General features: G+C 44.8%; 1 protein-coding gene and 1 long non-coding RNA gene across 2 annotated transcripts in view; one reads left to right on the top strand and one right to left on the bottom strand.

Moving 5' to 3' along the window:
- Window positions 1-24036, bottom strand: part of TPRN (taperin) — a 39470-nt gene extending 15434 nt beyond the window's left edge. The window contains exon 1 of the mRNA XM_072633145.1: window positions 19445-24036. Coding sequence (XP_072489246.1) covers window positions 19445-21628 — 2184 coding nt within the window. The 5' untranslated portion in view covers window positions 21629-24036. The remainder of the gene's footprint in view (window positions 1-19444) is intronic.
- Window positions 9599-12532, top strand: LOC140519783 (uncharacterized). Its single transcript, XR_011972284.1, has 2 exons — window positions 9599-10003; window positions 12299-12532. It is a non-coding gene; the product is annotated as an uncharacterized lncRNA (long non-coding RNA).
- Window positions 24037-24208: the final 172 nt, after the last annotated feature.

The raw sequence follows: 24208 nt of genomic DNA, 5'->3' as shown, positions 1-24208 counted from the left end.
TTTTTTTTTGTTTTAGTATAATCAAGTGCCTGATTGAATCTTGCCTTTATCAATCAAGAGTCTTTACTAGAAATAAAGTACAGAAACAAGAGTTTCTTTAACTAGAAACAGAATATGTATTTGTATTGTCAATGTGATTAAAGATCTTCCCCATCAATTAATGGGCTTCCCCATTAAGGGGAGTTTGATTAGGGAAGATTTGTAGGAACACCCATAGCTTTTGTTAAGGAGGCACTGGTTCTCAAGGGCTGGGATATCCTCTGGCTTTAAAAAAGGTATAAATACTCTGAGGGTGAAGTTTTACTTTGGGACTTAGTTTTTATAAAGTTTGAGTGTCAGAGGAGGACTCTGGGAAGCTGCTAATGAGCTCCCCCCCCACCCCTTTGAGAACCCAGATGTTGGGTGCTTCCCTCTCTGGTATCGATGGTCAGACAGCTGTACCTGTCTGTTGAATTATGGTCAGGCAGAGGAAGCCACGTCTGTTGATCTTCTGATTTCTCTGTATTTTCTTTGAAATTCAAGGTGCTGACTGTCTGAGCTAACTGAATAATATACGTACTTGGTTAAAGGAATGATACATGTGCTTGATTAAAATGATTGTTAACCCCTTGACAGTTGTTTTCCTTTCATGAATGCAGATCTAAGAATCTGTGATAGCAGGCCCCTCTGTGCGGGGTGCTTACTGAAACAGAAGGAAGGAAGGAAAGAGATGTGGGAAGATTGTCACCCTGATAAACTACTGGTGGAACTATGAAGTGATCCATCCAGTCTAGATTTTCAGTTTGGAATTATGCAACACAAGGAACTAAACTATTCATGCCCTTTGACCCAGTAATTCTATGGCTAAGCATATGCTTTCCCTATCCCCCACCCCAAGGAGTCAAATTCAGAAATAAAGATACCAACAACTTCATAGTAACCTTCTTTGTGGTCCCAAGGAGTTAGAAATGAGGCAGGTGTCATCAATGAGGGGAATAATCAGACTAACCAAAGAGACTATGGTAGGACAGCTAAGTGGTGAGTTCAAATATAACATCAGGCACTAACAAGTTATGTGACCCTGGGCTAGTCATGTAACCCTGATTGCCTCAAAAGAGAGAGCAAGAGACAGACTATGATATATTACCAATGTAAAATGACTATACAGAATAGTAAGAAATGACAAAGATGAAGCATTCATAGAAACATACATAAATCTGTATGAATCAATGCAGAAGAGGATAAAGAGAACTAAGACTCTAATGAAGAGATACAAGAAGACATCTCCACCTGTTCTTTGGTGGAGGTGGGAAGTCCATAGGTGTCACACATTGTACATGTTTTCAGATTTTTTCAATGTATTCAATCAGTTGTGCTACCTTTTTTTCCCTCTAAAAATTACAATTTGTCATATGGGATGGCTCTCCAGGAGCCATATATGAGATATATGGTGATGTAAGAAACAATATATCAGTAAAAACTTTAAAAAAATAACCAAGAAAACAATATACTCACACCATAGCAATATAAATGAAAAAATCACTAAAAAAGAAGTTAAACTTAGTAACATAAAAGCAAATGAAGGTTCAAAACAAGAGATGATGAAATATATCTCATTCCTCATCAAGGGTTGAGACAGAATATTGTCTACATTATCAGACATGGTCTTTATATGAATTATCTGGGCTTGATTTCTCTTCATTATCACAAAGGGATATTCTCTCTGGAGCAGGGACTGGAAGATAGGAAGTACAGATAAAAGGTGTCAAAATTTTTTTTTTAAAACAAAAAGGCTAAATGAGTAATTGCAGGGTATGGTATACAAAGATTCTTTACAAGGCACAGATTGGAATGATGGCCAAAGAAATCCCTTCCAATTCTGAAATGCATTGTGCATCGATTCCAAACTTTTGCTTAGGTTATCCCCCACATCTAAAACTAGTCCTCCTCACCTTGATCTCTAAAGATCTGAAACTAACTTTCTTCAAGGCTCAGCTGGGAGTGGTGACATCTCCTTTTGCAAAAAGCTTTTCCTAATCCTCTCCATTGCACCCCCACCAGCTGGTCAGCGGTCTTTTCAAATCACCAGGCATTTATTTGTCTGTTGTACCTGTAGTATGCCTGATAGAAGGAAAACTCTAGTTAAATTTGGTCTTTATATTAAGAGAGATTCTATAGAAATGCTTCTTGTTGTTGTTGCAGTTATAGGAAGAAGTAGTGGAAAGAGTAGTGTATTAGAAAGGCAAAAACCTGAATCTGAATTCTAACTGCCCTTACCCAGGGTGACCTCAGCAAGTCACCTAACCAGATATGCAAAATGAAAGGGGTTGGACTAGAAGACTCTAAAATCCTTTCCCAGCTCTCTAAATATATTATTCTCTGATCCCCAGTCTAGTGAAGTGCAACCTTACACACAATAAAAGGCACTTAGATATTTGTTGAAAAGAACTGAATGTTCCAATGGCTTGATAGATCAGCCATGGGATTCAAGGGAGGTGTGTCCAGGCACCTCTGGCCACAACCTCCCAGCTCATGTAAACCTCAATGAGCGATCTTATGGTCTCTTCCCTAAGCTCTAACTCACAAATCCCAAAAGAAATACAGTGGAACAGGGACAGGGCTCTTCCCCAAAGCCAGGCTCATCTGTCCTCCCCAGAGGAAAGGGTTCCCTCATTCCAGAGCATTCGCATTCGTTGCTCTCAGTCAACTTGCTCTTTCCTCAGATTGTTTTCCATGACTCTAAGTCACCCATTCTTCAGAGTTTAAAGTTGTTAACTGTGCCATACTTACACTCACCTGTGGTTTGATGCTGCCCTGATCAGATAACGCATACCCATGAGAAAAGACACAGAAGGCTAGTTGGCGTTCCCACTTTCACCCCGGTATCTGCGGGGATTGTCCCCCTGGACTGGAATGCCCTCCCTTCTTGTAGGATCCCAAGCTTCCTATAGGGCATACTGCAGGAAAGCATCCTGGTCTGATATTAGTGGTCCCCTTCTACGCCAAACATATTCTGCATTTACTTTGTTTCTATTTTGTGACTGTTTACTTGTGTATACATTTCCCCAGGGAGCACAGAAGCTCTCTGAGGACAGGAACTGTTTTGTTTTTGTCACCAAATTTCCTTCTCCTAACACCATGACTGGCACTCAGTGAATGACTGTTGAATGGAAAGTTTCCCATCTCCTTGAGGAAACACTCCAAAGTCCAGTCTTAGTGCCTGTCAGATGGTAAGTATTTAATAAATAATAATTGCTTAACATTATTCATGATGTCTTGCTATGGACAGGTCCCATCACCTACTAAGTGTAAAGGGAAAAGGAACTTGGACTCGAGAAGGCAAATTTGGAGGCAAATTCCATCTCATACTCATGCTAGGTGTGATACCCTGAACAAGTCATTTAACTTGTCTATACCTCAGTTTCTTCATCTATAAAATGAGGGAGGTGTACTCAAGGGAGTCCTTCAAGCTCCAAAGCTAAGGACCCATATGAACCTACCAAAGGGCAGAAATATTTGAACTATTCAAGCCACCAGGGTCATTGATCTGTCAATACTTAACAAAAGCTATTAACTGCTTATGCCCTTTGAATCCTGTAATTGTGCTTTGGGAAACATACACCAAGGAAATAACAAGAAAGAAAACTGTAAAAAGATGTTTATGACTCAAAAAAATTTTTTAAATGAATGTTTAAAAATTGTCTTTGCATATAACTGGGGGAAAATAAAATATTATTTAAAAAACAAAAAGATGTTCATAGCAGCAATACATAGTGGGAGATCAGGGGGGAATTTCCGTAACACTCCCTAACACTGATCCCAATCCATCTATGATTTAGTGTGTAAATTTCACCAGAAGCACAGAAGCCAAGGGTCATACTGCTGCACCAAATCAGAGGCAGGACTACAACCCACATTTCTGTAACCCCAAGCCCAATATACTAACACACTCTAACAGGCAGTACTGATATAAAAGCAAAAAACTAGGAAATTGCTAAAGACTCCCACAGGAATGGGGGGGGGAGAGGGGGAGAGAGATGGCAGGAGGGCTCTAGTATGTGAAACTCAGGATTACTGATCTGAATACCAGCTCTGGGGCTGTACTGAAATGTTTATAGAAAAATGTTTACTTGAAAAAGCAAAACACAAGACAGTAATCGTGTATATAAAATGCTATACAAGGCCTTAAGGACACAAGACATTTCTGGAGGGACAGAAAGAGCTTAATGCTCTTTGTTTTCTGTAAAGTTGCTTAAATTCATAATTTTAAAAGCCATTAAGATCAACTTTCCCTTCAGCTAAGAGGAATAAACAAAGTCAAAGCTAAGAGAAACTGTCTTCTTTTCTAGAGCTTTAAAATCATTTTCCTGACAGGCAGAACCCCTACCTAATGCTTTCATCTGTGGATTCTGCTCTTTACAAGTCAGAGGTAACTTGATATGTGCGTTACTATAAGCCTTCTTTTAAAACTACTGGCTTTTTTTTTTTTTTTTTTGGACCTGAGAAACCCTAAATAGTTCTCTGAGCCCCTGGCAGGGCTGATCAGATTATCTACAGGCAGACAAATGAGCTATAATAGACAAGCAGTTGCTTCTACTCTACTTCCTCAAAAGTCATAGTCAAGCAAAATCTACCCCCCAAATCCCCCAGCAGAGGTAATCAGAGATTACTGAGGGCTAGGGAAGAGGAGATGGCAGGACAGTGTAAGGGCAGATGTCCCCTCAGACCCAGAGGGGTACACCTTGCCTTGGTGGGGAACTGCTGCCCCTTCCCAGCTCCGGACCTCTCCTACCAGCCCCAGTCCTAAGAGGCAGTAATTGTTCTTCAGGACAGCCAACGGACTTAGGGCCCATACCCCCAGGAGGAGCAGAAGCCTGCAGGAAGGGGAAGCCAAGGTGAGGGGCAAATCTGGAGCCCCACCTCTGCTCTGGGGCAGCTCCAAGATAAGATCCCATCTCCCAGCCCCAGGGCCCGCCCACACAACCTGCTCTCACTAGCTCTCTCGGTAATGAATACACTCAGCCGTGGCAGATGGGAGCGGCACAGCGGAGGCTCGAAATATTAAACTCCACCTGGGCACAGGACACCACAAACAGTTTCAAATTCCTCGGGAGGAGAGACAGCACGATCTAGATTCCACCATGGAAGGCAGAAAAATGTGGCAGGCCATGCGCCAGGAACCAGGAAGGAACTGCTCAAATATTCCAGCCACCAACAGAGGCTTTCCCCTCAATCAGGGCTGGACCTTAACAAAGAAGCTGCAGGACGGGCCCCAAGGAGCAAGGGCACAGCTTCCAGTCAGGCCTCGATCGAAAAGAACGATGATAACTGCGTGACAGTGCCCTTTTGGGATGGGAGTTCCAGGTGAGGGCCTGCTGTAATGGGGACACTGCCCCTCCCTATGCGAGGATGTCTGGCTGCTCCCTAAGCATGGGCACAGGTTTAGGTTACAATCACATCTCATAGGAACAGTCCTAGAAAGGAGCAGCTGGGTCTCTCACATGAGCATTAGCCCAGATCACACCACCAGACAGCAGGGCCTACACCTGTAACTCACCATGGGCACCCCTAACAGAAAGGTCATGGAGAGAAAAACCACAGATCAAGGGACTCACACACCTAACAGGCCTACACACGCATTGGGGCTTCCTACAGCGAAGGCTTGGCCGTTGCCAGAGGTTGTAGAGTGGCAAAGGTGAGGCCCCGGACAGAAAACAACCCTTTCCTGAGTGACAGGCTTCTTCTGACCAAGGCCCCAGGTCATAGGAGCCCCATCTCTAACTCTTAAATAACTAGCCTCAGATCCCCTACCAGGCTAGGGGAAGGGCTACTCCATGCTCAAAGCTTCACAAAGTCAACCCAAATTAAGTCTCCTACCAGAGTGCTTAGCCCTAGCCCTCCAATGTACCCCCAATGCCACAAGCAAGCTTTTTCCAGCACACACCCAAAGGGTCCACACATTACCACAAAAGCAAAGCATTCTAGTGTCAAGGAGAAACTTTCAAGACACTTTCACCTTCCAGAATTTAAGGGAAAACTAGTCACTGAACTTGCATCATCTAAAGAGAAAGAACCTTCCATGAGTGACATCACTATATTCATCCCCTCATCTTTACAAACAACCCTGCTACAGATCTAAGGCTGGGCTTACTCAGGGAAGACAGAACAGCCAATTCCATGAGAACAGTCCTCTCATCTTGCCCTGGCTAGCAAAAACCCTAAGGGAGGAAGACTTGAGTCACTCAAGCCAGTGATGATGCCGCCTTCTTAGATGGGTGCTTGCTCAATTTCAACATAACTGGCTTCCCTTACATGCAGGATAAACAATGAACCTCACCGTGCTCTTTTTCTGGGTCTGTGGAGTAGGTGAGCTTGAATTCTAGATGAAGAAGGTAAGGAAAAGTCCTTGGGGAATTAGGGAAGGAGAGGTGTCAGTGGCCATAATCTGAACTATTGGGATAAGGCAGGGCAAGTCCTGAAAAGAAGTCATGGAGCTAACACTCAGCCATCCCTCTGCCCTGTATGTACCCCCAACAGCTATAACTCATTGACCACTATGTACCCCTTCAGAAATAGAGGCTTCACTCTCTAAACCTGCTGGGAAGGACATCAAGATTAGCAAATGACTCACACATACATATACCATGCCAACTCCTGAGATGGAGAAAGGCAAAGAAGAAATATAACAATGGAGCTCTAGCTCTCTGAGGGTCCCTACCAATTTCAAGGCCCAGGAATGGTTAGAGAACACTTTAATCCAAGTGATCAGACCCTGGTGGAAAGCTTCCAAGCATAAACATGCCAAAAGGCTGAGAGCACTGCTAGTTCAAGCTGTCTCCTAGCCCCCTGCCTTTACTAAGGACCTCAGTGCCATATGGCTCAGGAGTTCTTTGTGCAAAACAGGAGGGATAAGAAAGGGTAGTCAAGCCTGTCTCAGCTTCCTCCCTCGGAGACACACACAGGGACAAGTTCAACAACAGGCTTTTGGAAATCATCTATAGATATACGCTGCCTTCCGACTCACAGCTTGGCTGCTGTGAGACTAAATCATTACCCCAAGGTCACAGCCTGTGCTTCTAAGTCATAGTCAATGGCTAATGGTCACTAGTGGGACCAGGTGGAATGGGGAATGGCTCATGGCAGACCATGCCCACTGCTAGAGAAACGGCTCGAACACGTGATGCCGGGTAAACAGTGTCATCTCCGCATACAAACTATAGCACATTATTGTCTTGTTTTTGGACTCGCCTTTTGTCCTTTTATCTCCTTAAATTGCAAATCCAAAAGGCAGAGATATCATTCTCTAGATGTAGTAAGGAGGCCACACAGGCTGCCACACCACTGATCTGTCTCTTCTGACTATCTTCACTCACCATAGAAACCAAGGCCTAACACTGGGTGGGGCTTAACACTGATCACTTCTCCTGGGCAGAAATAAGCTGGTCAGCCATTCACCTGGAACATTTACTGACTGCTGCTTCTCTCTTGGCTGAGCATTTATAAAATCTCAACAGGGAAACAAGCCTTCCCACATAGAGGATTAGCACTAAGCCCGACCAGCTGCTTCAATCAGCTTGTACCCATGAATCTCTAAAACTCACAAGGCACCTAACACAGGGCCAGGTTACCTGGGGGGTAGGGGCCTCTAACAATTCCACTATTCTTGTGCCTGTTCAGTTACCACCATAGAGCAATGGGATGAGGCTCTGGCTGCCCCCACAGGAAGCACTCCCAGTTCTGGGCCAAGACCCAAAGCTCATGGCAGCCACAGCAGAAAATGCCTTGCAAATAATCAGCCCTCTACTGAAAAGAAGGAGAAGGGCACAAGTCCAAGAGCCAAAAAGGAGTCAGGCCCAGAGAGGGAAAGGAGCTGAGAAGAGGCAAGCTTCTGCTGGCTTCCACTGCCGGGTGCTTATATAAACAGTATCACCTGCCCCATGGGGACTTTGACCGAAAGAGTTTAACACACCAGGGCAGATTGGTCACGGCTCAGCCTCAGCTTCAAAGCTGAGCTTTCCCAGCTTTCACAAGTGCCTTTTTGTTCTCTGTTCACGCTACACAAAGCCCCAGCTTGTGTTACATTCCTGCCCTCAGATTCTAGGCCCATGAGCCAAACCCCAACCCCAACTTCAGGGCACAGCTGGGAGTTCAGAATCCTGGCTGTCCTTCTATCATCACCCCTCATCCACAGTAATGACTCCCTCTCTCCCTAACTGTAACATGCCACATGACCCACACCCATATGCTAGCAATAAGAAAACCTAGAGATACTCTCACCCAACTCACTTCCCCACTTTCTGGTACTCAGATCCTCCCTCCCCACCTACCCAGAATGCTCTGGAAAGTGCCTTTCAGCTGCTCCAGCAAACCAGATAGATAAGGTATCCTGTGCAAAGAACTTGGCCTTGGAACACCTCAGGAAGTATGAGTAGGGAAAATGACTCACTGATTACAGTGCGGCTCAATGAGGCCATGAGATGGTTAATTGTAGGCATCTGTGGATTGCCAATAAGCAAAATAAGATAATGAATAGACCATGTCAGTTCTCAAACAGGAGACAATAAACTGTCTTGTGTCAATAATGACAAGGTCCTAAATATGAAGAAAAATGTGCTGAGAAGCAGTTATCATATGAATAAGTTCCCATCAGAAGCTACAACCAACACAGTTTGGTTAAGAAGTGCCACATGGTCTACCACCTACCGGTGTGACAAGATCAAGGATTTAGATGGTTGCTCCGCAAAACAGAGATATTCCAGAATCACACACAAAAAGGGGAAACAATTAGTATGGAGATGAAAAGGCCTCCTCACCTAGGAGCTAAGTGGTGCAGTAGATAGAATGCTGGGCCTAGAGTCAAGAAAACTTGAGTTCAAATCCAGCCTTAGGCACATACTAGCTGCGTGATCCTGGCAAGTCACTTAACCTTATTTGCCTCAGTTATTTTTTTTCAACTATAAAATGGAAATAATAATAGTATCTACCTGGAGAGGTGGTTTATGAGGGTCAAATGGTATGCCTGGCGCATAGTAGGAACTATATAAATGCTTATTCCCTTCCCCTCTTCCTGAGAAACTACATACCCTTCCCTGGAAGGCTGGGCCAGTCTATCTCTGCACACTGTTTTTTCAGAAACAGAAGATTCTTCATACTATGGCATCAATCATAAAGGCAATATTGGCTGTCGTATAACTAAATCGCAGGTTTTAAAGATTTCAGTAATATATAACAAACTGGAGCAACACCCATGTGATTAGGGGTCACTTCATTATCAAACAGACCTCACCCACTTTTATCTCACCTTTCCTCCATAGAGTACAAATTTCAAGAAACTCTCAAATATCCCTACGTAAGGCAAGGCAAAAAGGGAAATTTCTTTTCCCCAAAGATAGCAAGGGAAACTACAGGGCATCAGTGAAGTGACTCATCTCAAGACACAGTCATCGCCTGAGTCTGTAATCTGGGGGCTCCCAACTCTTTCCCCAGGGTCACAAGGATGGCTCATCAGAAGAGCAGTCAGCATGATACTGAGACTCGGGGCTGTCAGATGACAATTCCAAAAAGTCCACAACCTTAAACCAAACATGGAATTGCCACCCAGCGACTTTGTGCCAGGAAACTGAGGCCAGCTATGTCCAGATAAGGCCAAGTTTTAGTCAACATTCACTCCTGCTGCTGCCAGTAATAACAGTAGCACTAACAACTGACTTTATGCCTGTTTTAAAGTTTGTGGAGCATTTTACATACATTATCTCATTTGAGCCTCATGACAACTCTATGAGCTAAGTACTAAAGATATGCTCATTGTACAGATGAGGAAACCAAAGCTCAGAGAGCTTTGTAAAAACAGAACTGTTCCCATGGCCACAGAATAAACATCAAGAGAGGCAGAATGTGCACCTAGGTCTTCCTAAATCCAGCACCATCCATGGTGCTGTTCTGGCCCACCCCCCTGGACTAGGTAGCAGGAATTTGCTGATGGAAATAGAAGGAAGGGGGTAATGAACTACAACAGTTCCTCTCAGTAAGTCTAGCACTTCTTTCACTAACGGAGTGGAAAAACCTGGAGGCCTGGGGGGAGGGTAGCTCAGTCCTCAGAAGCCACTCCCAGGAACAACAGCCAGGAAAAACTTCCTTTGGGCATACTCAACTCCCACACAGGACCCAAGTGCCGCACCCCAGACTCAGGTGTGTAGGAGAAAAGGCAGCAGGAAACCAGAGAGGCTTAGACAAAATGCAAACATCACTTAAAAGGCCAATGGCAGTCTTTAGGAATAGTTACCTGTCTCTACTTCCTCCCTACAGTTTAAAGAGGTATAAAACACAAATTGCAGGCAGATACATTAGCCAAAGATCCACTCAGAAGAAGAAACAACTCTTGCCTTCCCATAGCAGAATCTTTCTCTGGATTTCAGTTCAGTAGCCCAAATAGCCCTGAAAGTAGACTCCTAGAATCTGAAGCAATAAGACCCCCCAAGGATGGAAGAGTGACACTTGTAGACCTAAAGCTGCAGCAGCCTGAGATGGGTATGGGAGGGCCGTCCCAAGGCCAAAGAGCTCCCCAACTTAGCTCAGGAAGAGAGGAGGTGAAGGCATGGTCTCATAGGCTTCAAAGCCAGGCCAAAGTTGCCTGTCACTCCTGCTGGCTTCTAATTTGTCTTCTTCCCAAGAAAAAGCACAAGGGAAGATGAGAGAAGGCCGAACAAAGTTCCTGCCTCTTTCCATTTTTGTCTTAATACAAGGAAGAGAGGTAGGGATGGCCCAGTGAACAGATCACTGCCCTTAGAACTGGAAACCTGGGTTTAAATTGAACTTGGGTTCTAACCTTGGCTCCCAGATCAAGTCACTATATGATGTAGAGAGGGTGAGGTGAACCAATACCACAGCAATCACTGCCAGAGAGGCTAAGTTTGGAAGGAAAAAACTTCCAGAAGAGCCTCTTAGAAGCCTTCATTTCCTTCAAAGCCCAGTACTCAAATGCCATCAGGGGATTCTTAACTTGGGGTCCATGAACTTACATTTAAACACATTCTGAGGAGTTTGTAAACTTCACCAGAATACAACAGAATAAACTGATTAGAAACCCTGTTCTACATGAAGACTTTCCTGACCCAATACCTCCCCTGCCTCCAGCTACTGGTTCCTCTTCCACCAAAATAACTTTGTATTTTGTATACATGTAATGTTGTTTCCCCTGTCTAGATGATAAACTCCTTAAAGACAGAAACTGTTTCACCTTTGTGCAGACACTTCATAAATGTTTTTGGTTTGTTGGGATTTTTTTTGAGAGGCAACAGTGGATGACAGCCCTGGACCTGGAGTCAGGAAGACATGAGTTTCAATTCAAACTCAAATACTTCCTAGCTATATAATCCTGGGCAAATTATTCAACCTCTGTCAATCTCAGTTTCTTCAACTGCAAAATAGGGGTGATAACAGTAGCACCTTCCTCTCAGAGTTGTTATGAGGATCAAATGATATACTATTTATGATGGGCTTGGTAAATCTTAAAGTACTAAATAACTAATAGCTAATAATAATATTATTATTGATAAGTGGCTCTGTATATCTCTGAAAGGAAACTGTTGCCCCTTGCTATTCTACTCCATGATCACAGACTACTAAATCTGAGTACCAGTCAGTCACTTCACAAAAGCATATGACTGGAAAATAGGTCCATTTATGCACTGTTAGTGGACCTGTGAACCAGGCCAACCATTCTAGAAAGCAATTTGGAACCGTACCCAAAAAGCTATTAAGCTGTATATACCCTCTGACCCAGCTGTATCACTACTAGGCCTCTACCCCAAAGAGATCAAAGAATGAAGAAAAGGACCCATATGGACAAAAGAAATAGCTGCTCTTTTCATGGGGGCAAAGAATTAGAAACTGAGGGAGTGCCCATTAATTGGAGAATAGATAAAGAAGTTACGCTGTCTGGATGTGATGGAATATTACTGAGCTGTAAGAAATGATGACGGGGTACAGAGAAACCTGGGATGACTTGTATGAACTTGTATGAACTGATATGAAGTCAGCAGAATCAGGAGAACAATTTACACAATAACAACAATATTATCAAGACAAAGAACTTTAAAAGTTCTTTAAAAGCTAAAGCATAAACTTTAAATGTTTAAAAGACTTAGGAATTCTAGTCAAGACAATGACCAAGAAGAATTCCAGAGGACTCATGATGAAACATGCTGTCTACCTCCAGATAGAGAGCCAGCGGATTCAGGGAAAAGACTCAACAATTTGGGAATTTGTATTGCTTGACTTTACATGTTTATGAAAGGTTTTGTTTTTCTTATTTTCTCAGTTGAGGGAAGAGGGAGGAGAAGATGGAAAGGAAAGAATCTGAATTTAGAAATAAAGTAACAGAATCAGAAGAACACTGTACACAGTAACAGCAATAGTCTAAGAATTATCAGTTTAGCTACTCTGATCAAGAAGACCCAAGACCAAAGGACCCATGATGAAAAGTGCTGTTCAACTCCAGAGAGAAAACTGATGATCCCTCAATGCAGATTAAAACATACTTTTTTTAACCTTCTTTATCTTGATTATTTTTGTTCGTGTTTTCTTTTGCAACATGGCTAATATGGACATATATTTTACATGACCTCACATAATATACTTCATATGTATAATCAAAATCAAAGTGCTTATCTTCTCAAGGAGGGGAGGGAGAGAATTTGGAGCTCAAAAGTTTGAAAAAGAATGTCAAAAAAATTTACATGTAACTGGGAAATACTTAAGAAATAAATAAAAATATATTTAAAATAATGGAAAAATAAAATAGTTTTTAAAAAAGGATTTACAACAAATGACAGAGAAGGTATTAACACAAGCTTATTCCTCTATTACTAGGGCCACTGCTCATAACACATGTCAGGGATGTCACTGACTGACTTAGGGTGTTACCACAGCTGACTACAGATTTGTGAAGTGATCATTCATATTTCAGAATCACTTTTAATATCTACAAAGCACTTTTCTCACAACCACCCTGGGAGACAGAACAAGTCTCATGAGCAGAAACAGATTCAGAAAAGTCAAATAATTTGCTAGTGGTCATATAGACAATGTATACTTAAAATGGGATTCACCCTCAAGTCACCTGACTTCAAGCTGAGCACTCTTTGCCCTGCATGAAATGCTGCCTCTGATGAATGTGAAGGAGACAAGTGATGCTATGTGTCCAAGGGCAGAAGCGGCTGCCCTGAATCAAGGCTGTGAATGAAGGTATTGCTCCCAGTAGGGCCCTGGCCAGGCCTGCCTACTCACATGAGAGAAGCCATCTGGCCTCTCCCTCCCTTTTCTGGATCCATTCTAGTGATCACTGCCAGGTTTGGTCACCTCCACAACTTCCCAAGGTCATATCCCCTTTTCTCCTGGCCCATGCTCAAGCCAACTTCCCTATCAACCTTCTCAACCTCTCCTCTTCCAATCTAGTTTATAGGGAAGTGCATTACTTTTCCCATACCTAGGAATGTCTATCCTTCTGTTCTCACCTCTCTTCACCTCTCCCAAATTTTTTGGTAGCCCCTTTTACACCCCCAAGTTTCCTTCAGCTCCCTTAGCCTCCATTTCTCAATTGCCAAACATGCTATCAGGGGTGGGGAATCTGCAGCCTCGAAGTCACAAGTGGCCCTCTAGGTCCTCAAGTTCAGCCCTTTGACTGAATCCAAATTTCTAAAGGGCCAAACCTGAGGACCTACAGGGCCACATGTGGCCTCAAGGCTTAGGTTCCCCACCCCTGCAGACCTAGATCAAGAGTTCTTCACTTTTCTGGGTCATGGATCCCTCTTGCAGTCTGATGAAACCTACAGACGTCTTCTCAGAATAATGTTTTCAAATCATTGAGAAAAATGCTAAACTTTAGTTCAACGTTAGTGAAATAAAAATCCAAGTTCATGGACCCCTGAAATCTACCCATGAAGACCCCTCCTTTCAGGACCCCGCCCTAGACAGTCTATGCTCCTTAGTCCTAAAGCCTCATCATCTCAAACACCATTAGACTCACAGTCTCCTAGAAATGAGAGATAGCCGAACAAAGTCCCTGCCTCTTTCCATTTTTGTCGTAACACAAGGAAGAGAGGTAGAGGTGGCCCAGTGAACAGATCACTGCCCTTAGAACTGGAAACCTGGGTTTAAATCCCTTGTTCTCTAGCAACTCACTTAAGTACTTCAAGCCTCAATTTCCCTATCCATAGAAGGGAAATAATAATGAGGATCTCAAAGGAAAATGCCTTCTTGTAAATTTTAAAATGCCATATAAATATGAATTAGTATGTACAGAAGAGATCCTAGCCCGGGGTGAGGAACTTGTAGCCTCCAAGCCACTTGTGGGCTTCTAGGTCCTTGGATTTTGTCTTGTGACTGAGTCCAAGTTTTACAGAACAAATTCTTTTATTAAGGGGATTTGTTCGGTGAAGTTTGGATTCTGTCAAAGGGCCACACTTGAGGACCTAGAGGGCTGAAGGTTCTGCCGTGGCAGAACTCTGCCTAGCCCAAGGTCAAATGACACACGGCAATGAGGAAGCTGATGTCTAAGGACTGGAGAGATATAGCTGGGGGGACAAGGGGAGGGCGCACCAAGAGAAAGAGGGCAGCCAAAAAGAATTGTTGTTTTTTTTAAACGGCAAGTAGGAAAGAGAAAGTCACAGAGTGAGGATAGTGGGTAGGTTTGTCTGCTAAAGTGAAGGCTGAAAAAAAATTAATAAAGTGGAGGCTGACATCAGCGGGATAAAAAGATGCAAGTGTGTAAGAGGGAAAGCCCCCATAGGGCCAAAAATGAGGTTGCAATAGAGCAGAAGTGAGATAACCAGATTGTGAACATGGGCTTTGCTAAGAAAGAGGCAGGGATAAAAGATGACATAAGGGACCAAACATGGCACTGAGAGAATGTGTGAATAAGAAAGTGAGAAGGACCAGCAGGAAGGAATTACAGCTGCCAACTGGGATGACAGAGCCTCAGCACAGAGGACAAGGAAGGGTTGGGTTTTATTTGCTTTTAAGCCATGATAATTCCAAATACAAAAAGGACATTCAAGTGTCTTGCCGAGATGACGAAGCACTGACTAGTACAACAGGCCAAGGGAGAGACAGGTACTTTGACCATCTATGTACGCATACATACATATTGACAAACCATGATGCCAAAAGATTTCACCAAAGAAACAGATGCAGAGAGAAAACAAGGCAACACCTAATCCCTGGAAGAGAATCCAGCAATGAGAGGGGAGGGAGATGCAGAAAAAAGGGAAGGGCAAGATGGAGAGGAGAACAAAGGAAGGAAATGTCCTGTAAGTCAGGGCCAGAATGTGAGGACCATATGCAACAGCTACGAGAGGGGGAGAGAAAAAGGGCCCTTAGATTAGTTTTGGAAAAGCTGCTAGAAGCTTTAAACAAGAGAACCTTTGGTTACTGTGATGTAAAGCAGAAGTCACATTAGGAGGATCTAGGAGGAAAAGAATGAGAAAGCCCTCACTCAGGAAGCTCTGAAATGATAGGAGAAGTCATCATTGGGGAGATGAGTAGGGCTGACCAGGATATGCTGTTAGATACTTGTCAGACCCAGTTTCACTGCCAAAGGAGCCCCTTATCACCCCACCAATAGGGAAGTGATATGGTATTTACTAGCCTTGGAATTTGCCCCAAGGTTAAACAAAGAACAGGAAACAATCAGGAAAATTTTCAGCTTTTCTGTAAAAGGCATTGGCAGGGAGGGGTTCTATAAAGCACTGTGTTCAGGTTCAGGGTACAAAGGGTTAGGCTGGCACTGCCTCTTCCCCTCCGTCCCTCCCTCCCAGAAACAAGCAGGGCTGGGAAGGAGCTGGCTCTGGTCAGAAAGGTAGTCAAACACAAATCTGAGCGTCTCTACCCAGCCTTCAAGCTACCTAGCATGCTTCTTACATTATTTACTATTCATAGGATTTGAGGACTTTAAAAAACATCTGGTCCAAACTTCTCATCTTTCATGAGGAAAATGAAGCCAAGAGAGATGCAGAGAACTCATACAAGGTCACACAGAGAGCAAGCAGCCAAACCTGGATTTGAACCCAAGGTCTCTGACTCTACCTAAATCCATTGTCCTTTCTATAATACACCCCACAATCTCTCCCTTTTACTTATTCAGTTATGATCAAAATACTCCTTCGAATGCCTTTAGGGGTCAAGATTCATAACAGTATATATTGCTTCCTCCAAATACATTCAAGAGCTCAGTACAATCTAGTCTTTCCTCATCTCATTAAATACAGGAGAGGCCTAGGGGTGCGGTGGGTCATAGCAGCTCACAGAAAGAGAGTAAAAAGCCAAGAGAATGGGACAGAGTCAAGAGTCAAGGCCGAGACAAAGACCGTCCAAGAACAGAGACCAAGCTCAACTCTATAAGAACAGGCTCTACCACTAAGACCCAGCTAGCAATGAGTCAGTTCTCCCATTTCTGCAAATCACAGTGTAAAGGCAACCAAAAAAGTCCTTCACAGAAGGTAAAGAGCATAACCTTCATTACAACAATGCTCTTTATGGATCTGGAAATAAGGAAGATTCATTCATAGTTCTAGGACTTCAACACTCAGTACAGAGAAAGCTGGATGGGGCATGTAGTTAACGAGGCCCAGTGATAGCCCTGCCCCATGACAACAGCATTAAATAGAAAGGAATTAACAAGGCTGTTAATTCCATGTGGCCACTCCGGTTTCTGAGGACTCCAGAGAGCTAAGGCTTTGAGCCCGTGTAAATTTCAGTTTCTACTCACAAGGTGTGGAGGATTTGTGGATTTACCAGACAGAGCTGGCACCACTTGCAGTAGGAACAAAAAAGACCTCCCACAGAAGGGAAACATTCTACAATGCTTTTCTGTGAAAAAGCCAAAAGAGAAAATATCCCTGCAACTTTAGAAATCAAAGTAGAGGCACCTAGTTTCCTAAGGAAAAAAAAAAAAGGTAGATCTTAAGGAGACTCAAAGGTGAGGAAATGTATAAAGCTCCAACCCAGAATGCTATCCAGAGAATCAACCTGCCCTAATTTCTCATGGGTAGCAACAAACTTCCTGAGGTTCTGCTAGGGCTTCTAATCTGAGCTTGGTTTCAGCTGAAAGTCAAGTAAAAAGTCCAAAAGGACATTGTGAATGTCACATAAGGTCAGTAAACTTTGCCACCTGCAGAGGACAATCCTTTAAGACAGAGGCATCCCGGGTCAGATTAAAACACAATTGGGAAATATTTAACAAAATAAAAATGCAATAGTACATACATATTAATAAGTGGTTTTCTAAGTCATTATGCAGGCTGAACGGGGATTAGTGGCCCTCATTTCTATTTGAGTTTGACATCACATCACCGCTTTAAGGGAGAGGAACTGGATCTTTATTTAATTAGTATATGGAACTCCCAACTAAGGAAGCTCCCTCTCACCAATGCAGATCAGCACTTTTCAGCAACTGGCCTAGAGTACTGAGAGGTGAAGAGAATTGCCCAGGGTTATAAAGTCAAGTAAATAGGTTTCACAGCCAGGATGAATTTGGGTCTTTCTGACTGAGACCTCCTCTCTATCCTCCTGTCCTATAGCTACTGAACTAGACACAGCCATAGCCAATTTGGAGCTGACTTAAGCTTCTTTCCCACTTGCCTATCTTCACCTGACAAACTATTTGAACAATAGCTCTAGGTGAGACCCTACAGGTTTTTTCTGCCAGATCTATTTTTGTCCCCTCAGGGGAGACCAGAAGAGCTAAACTTTCTTCCTTGGGATAAGGCTAGGAATCACAGGATCAGAAGATTGGTGACTTAGAGCTGAAAAGAACTTCAGAGGTCATCTGGTCATCTAGTCCCATCTCCCTCTTTGTGAATTTATGTACCTAAGGTTACTCAGGCATCTGGTAACAGAAATGAGATTCAAATACTGGTCCTTTTATTCCAACGTCAGTGTTCCTTCTAAAGTTTTCATGTAAATGGGAGTTGCCTACCAAGCAGACAAGCAGCACATCAGTTAAGTTCTTTCTTACAGCAGGACCCTTTTCCCATTTGGGTGGCAAACCTTGGGTAGGTACACCTGCATCTCCAATCAATAGGGCTGCCACCACTATCTTGCTATAAGGCAGGACAGGTTCCATCCTATGTAGAAATCTTGTAATGACAAAATTGTTCGTTTACAGAGGAGTCAAAACATCCCATATTAACTATTTTAAAATTATAGGGAACTTTCTAATCTATATCCACAGGTACCTGCCAAGAGGGCAAAGATATTATGGGGAAAAGCTCAAATACTTAATAATTTGAGGGAGGTCTGCTTTTTGTATCAAACAATTGTTTTTAACAATCCAACTATCTCCATCAACTGGGCACAACTGCCTGGACCAGAACAAGCTAATACTGTGTCCCTGGCCTCTGAACATTCAGAAGAGAGCACCTGAACAGCAGCAGTTGCAACCAATCTCAACAATTTATGACATGACTACAGATATGTGACAAAGAAAAGTAGCAGAAATCAGAAAAATCCTGATGTCCTTTTTTCTTTTTTTATTTCATTGTCACTTTCCACTGACCATTCCAGTTCCAATAAAGCCCTCTCCTGTGATGAATAAATTCAATCCAGAAGGAAGTTCACTTCACAGCTATCATTTTGGCAAAGGAGACAGAAAATGAGAAAGGAAAATATTGGAAAGGCTATCATGGGAAAACAGGCACACTAAAAATCTGCTGGTGGAGTTGTAAATTGGTCCAGTTGTTCTAAAAACAATTTGGAATTACACCTAAAATATCACTAAGCCATAGGTATGCTCTGACCCAGATACCACATTAGGATGTCAAAAACAGTGAAAGGTCTCAGACATATAAAAATATTTATAGAGGCTCTTTTTTTTTTTCGGAACAATGAACTGGAAACAATGTGGGTGCCCACTGACCAGAAAATGGCTGAATTGTAGTATACAAACTTAATGAAATTATTGTGATGAAAGAATTCAACTTGGAAAGGCTTATTTTGAAATGATGCAGACTGAAATAAAAAGAACCAGAAAAATAATTTACATGATGACCACAATAGTTAAAGAAAAACTGTATCAAAAACCTTCAGAACTCTGATCAAGACAGAGATCAATCATAACTTTAGAGAACTTTTTGTTGAAATATGCCTCCCAAGTCTTGAAAGAAAGGTGATAGACTAAAGATAATGAATGAGGCTCACACTTTTCTAACATGGTTAATATACTGATTTACTTTGTCTAACTATATTTATTGGTCACAAGAGAGGGCTCTATCAGAGCATGGATGGCCAGTGGAAAATGACTGTGAAGGATAAGCTAATAAAGAAAAGAATATCAGTAATGCTTTTCTTTCTTTCCTTTTAAAAGACTGGGAACATTCACCAAGTGCTAGTCAGTCTAAGTGTCTATCACCTGATCATACATTTTTCTTCCTTGCTAGGCAGACCTCTGATATCTCTCATTCAGTGTTACCTTCTTTCTTGAGGATCCAATCTTGGTTAAACAGGACTTCTTTAGGGACAAGTAGCCCCCAATCACTTCAATTTCATGGACAGTGGGATAACGTTTCTTGAGTAACATCCCCACATTCTCATGGGTTATTTCAGGATCTTCAAGAGTTTTCCCTTTCCACTGATCTTCCTCCTCCTCTTCCTCAGAATACAGTTCCCCATTTGGTGGGCTGAGACTCACTTCAGGGGTAGCTGGTTTCCTATTAGGCACCACCGTGAATGTATTGTTGCTCAGGTAGTGAACTTCAGATTTGCTGTTAGGCAGGGAGGGATGAGGTCGATAATGAGGAGCATCAGGGAATCTTAAAACCGTTTTGGCCTTTTGGTAGGATTCATCATCTGAATCTACTTCATCAATATAAGTAACAGGAAGCCCTGGTCCACTGGGCTCTTCAGGGATCTGGGTGACTGAGGAACTGAGAGATGTATCAGAAATCTCAAAGCCTCCACAAGGCTCTTGTTTGGAAGGTGTCAATACCTCCCCCTGCCATTTGCGGTTCCCCTCTGAGAGAGCTGTGGCCTTTTGTTTCTGAGGATCCCCTTCCTCAGATGCCTGCAGGGCCTCACCCCCCAAGTTATTCCTGTATGCAGATACAACTTCCTGTGGGTGCTGGCCCCCATTTTCCAGAGGTATATGGGTCAAGTGGCCAGCCTGAGAAGAAACACTGGCCTTTCCCTTTGGCTGCTCAAAGGCTTTGCTTCCCACTGGATGGCCAGGCCTGGAGCCTAGCACTTCCACCCTGGGCTTGGGAATGAAGACAAAGGAGTTTTTGGAGTTCATCCGGAGGTTGGCCAAGGCCTTAGCCTGGATGTCCTCATCAGAGATGGTCTCTATATCTGGCTTGGGGGCAGGCCTGATCTCAAAAGAGTCATTGGTGCTAGTGGCTGCAAAAACCCACCTTCGTTGACTGGGAGTGGCACTGGCCAGGCTGTGTTTGGGGAATGTGGAAGGGGCAGCTGGAGTGGCACTGGGTCCCCCATTGGCACTGCCCATCAGGCAAGGGCCAGGGGGAGGGTGGAGGACAGGTGCCTCCTCCTCAGCATTTGGCTTCCGATTGTTGGTGCCTTTGGAAGTACTGGAAGAGGATGGCACAGGCCCACCCACTGCAGGGAGGCCATTGGCAGGACCCAGATGGGGTTCCGGGGTGGCCTCGATAGCAGGCCCATTTGGTATTGTCCGGCCTCCTCTGGCCAGTCCCCGGGGGTGGACGGTGAAAGAGTTGCTGCCCGTCTTTTGGAGGAACTCACTGAGCCGGGATGGGGCAGCTGCCAATGCCTGCTCCCTCTGGAACCAGGCAGCTCTCTCCCCGACGCTGGGAGTACGGGGTCCGGGGCTGGGCAGGGAAGGGGAGGTCGCCGAGCTCCGCTGCTCGACGGCAGAAGGTTTTGGCACCAGAGGCCGGCTCCGTTCAGGGCTCCCACGACGCCGAGGCGGGGATGGGGCCCGAGCCCGTGGCTCGCCGCTGGCTAGCGGGGGATCGAACTTCTCCAACAGACGGCTGACCCTGCCTGGCTGCGCGGCCGCCTCGGCGGCAGCGCGGGGCGTCTCATAGATCACCACCTCGGCGGCCCGGATCTCTGCCACGGAGCAGCCACGCCGGGCCAGCAGCTGCTGCACTGGGTCCGGGCTCGGACTCGGGCCGACGATGCTCACCTCGTGGGGCCGTTGGCCGGGCAAGAAGCCGGGCTCGGATTCGATGATGAGGATGTTGTCTGCGCGAATGGTGCGGATGCCCGGGACGCGACTATAGAGCTCCAGTAGCTGCTGCACCGGACGCCCCGTCGAGGACCGGGCCCCGGGCGCCGTGCCGTGCCCCCTCCGCTGCCGCTTGCGCTCCGTCTCCAGCCGCATGAAGGGGTTCTCCCGCAGGGGACCCAAGCTATCGGCCAGCACCAGCCGCTCCGCCGCAGGGGCTGACTCCCCCGCGCACTCGACCCCGGCCCCGGCCGTAGTCCCTGCTACAGTCTCGACTCCAGCCCCAGCGTCGGCCCCCCCGGCCAAGCCCCGGGGCCCGGCCCCCAGGCTCGCCAACTTGGCTCGCTTCCTCTCTAGGATCTCCCGTTTCCATGCCGGCAGCACCGAGCGGGAGCCGGACCCCGCCAGCCCATCAAGACCCGGCGGCCGCCGAGGCTCGAGGCTTGTCATGGTGCCGTGCAGCGCTAAACAAGGCGAAGCCGGGCAAATCCACCCCAGCGCTAGTACCCGGCAACCTGCCTGGCGGGCCGGTCGGTTAGTGAACTGATGGAACCGTCCCGGTTTGCCTGACCCCCACCGCTGCCCGCTTTCCCGTCTGTGACCACACCCCTCTTCTCGGGGCTGCCTCCTATTGGGGAAAGTCCCTCAGGACCCGCCCCGTGTGTGCCAAGACCACCTATAGCAGACGGGAAAGGGTCGTCTCACCGCCCATAGTGGGAGGAGTTGTTTATTGGCCAGTGACCTTTCTTGCTCCGCCCCCTGAGATAAAGCACTGTTCATTGGGGAATACGATCATCACCAAGTCCGGGGCTTGTTGGGAAAAGAACCCTTAGACTCGCCCGGTAGGTGCCAGCAGCACCTAAGGGGAAAACTGGAGGCGGAGTGAGGCGAGGGGAACGCCCTCTCCCCGTGCCCCCCGGAAAAAGCTCTTCCTATTGGCTAACGATTACCTTCACTCAATCCCCTGGGGAAAAACACCCTTAATTGGGTAAGACTCCATCACCCGGGCAGGCGCCCAATTGGGGAAAGGCACTTTAGACCCTCCTCTTGGGTAGTCATGGTGTATTCTAATTACTTTCCTCCTCCTTCGATTCCTTCGGAAGACGCTAGTGTGGGCAACTATGTCCCTACTAGGGTGGAAAAGGGAGGGTCCTGGACCGCAGCCCAGACGCTTCCATCAGGAAGAGAGCTTCGAGCTATGAGTGATTAAACCTGAGTTCTACCTCTCGATGTGACCGTGAACCTTGTTCTTGTTGGCCCAAGGAGGCGGCCCTGGGTACACTGCGGGTAACAGGAATGAGCCAAGTCTTCTGACGTGACACTAGCACAAATTCCCTCTGCTGTCTCAGATAGACCTGTGTGTGATTCCACTGCCGACTCCTGGGAGGGCGGGAGGTAAAGGTTTTTGTTGTTCAGTGGTATCCTATTCAGTGGTATATATACTGGAGCGGTTTGCCATTTCCTTCTCCAGCGTGTCCTCATTTTGCAGAAGAGGAAGCAAGACAAATAGGGGGTTAAGTGTTTTGCCCAGAGTGAAACAGCTAGTGTACGATGGCCGAATTAGAATTCAGGTCTTCGGGACTGCAGGCCCGCTACCCATTTCATTGCCTAACTACCCAGGTAGAGGTTAGGTCAAATTACTGCTTAGTAAAAGTGGGTCCTTCATTTCCTCTACAAATTTGCCTCTGTTCTCATGGTATTTTGCTTTTATAATAAAATATAAGCAGTAACTTTTTGCACAGGTCACAGGATCACAGACTTGCAGCTGGAACATTCATTGGAAGTCATCCAACCCCCTCCTTTACAGAGGAGGGGAAAAATAGAGTGGGGCTTCCAAGATCCCATATCTGGACGGTTCACAATACTCTCTGGGAGTATTTAATCCAGAGAAAAAAATAACCTGACCAGAATATCTTCTTTAAGTTTGTTTCCTTTACACCAAGTCAAAGTCAGTGGTGGGAAAGCCTAGGATTGTGAACCAAATGACTGATGTGAGAATCTAAGCTGGAAGAAGCCAAAATAGCTAACACCAGCTGTGTTCCTACAATTGCTAACTTTTCATCTCATTTTCTCCCATTTTCTTAGAAGCCTTACCCCTACATTATAGTCATGGGAAACTACTCATCTTCCATTCCAGAGGCCTAGTGGTAAAATGAAATGGCCATACAGTGACTTCATAAGTCTTACCTCCATCCAGGATCACTGGTTGGCCAGGAAAACATCCGCACCCAGGCTTGCAACAGATTGGATGCCCTTGACCTCACCAAGTTTTAACAGGCTGCATTAGTATGTTTACCGAAATAAAGTGGGCTAACTGAGCAAAGTAATGAGACATGGAAATATTTGGGTAAAAGGAAGAGGGATTGTGAAGACTTTGGTGCACTGACATGGGATTTATATAATGTTTTAAGATGTGCCAAGTACATTCTTATTTGAGCCTTGCAACAACTCTGTAAAGAGCTATACAGAAATGCAAATGTACATTATGTAATCTAAGTCAGCAGTACTTTTAGTAACCAGGCTGCTATCCTGTAGCTGTTACCAACCTTTAAAATAACGAGTAGCAAGAATTTAACTTGTTACCTTCATTTAAGATTACTGAAGGTGGATCACTCCCAAATCATTCTACAATTTCCAGAAGAGTTAAGTGGGGCAACAGTAAAGGGTGAAGCATGAAAATGGAAATGAATAAATTACTGGAGCTGACAGGAAAATTCTAGATACCAACCAACTAAAATAAAAACTTTCTCACTAATATATGGGGCAAACTAGTCAGAAGGCTATCTAGCAACTGGGGTCCTAGGTCCCAATGTTTGATCTATCCTTTGGAATTAGTTTTCTCCATTTTCTCCTTCGGAAGGGAGGAACAAAAAATATTATGCTTAGTAACAGCAACCATCCAATTCCTTGATCAATTCAATTTGAGAAATAAGCTTTGCAGTCAACACGTGGTCTGCTCCCTGGGCAGCTTCCCTGATACAGGCTTCGGAATAAAACACTACTGACCAAAATAAGATTCCCGAATTTAGC

The sequence above is a fragment of the Notamacropus eugenii genome, chromosome 1, assembly GCF_028372415.1.
Source record: "Notamacropus eugenii isolate mMacEug1 chromosome 1, mMacEug1.pri_v2, whole genome shotgun sequence".
Classification (NCBI taxonomy): Eukaryota; Metazoa; Chordata; class Mammalia; order Diprotodontia; family Macropodidae; genus Notamacropus; species Notamacropus eugenii.
This window is presented reverse-complemented; position numbering and strand designations above follow the sequence as displayed.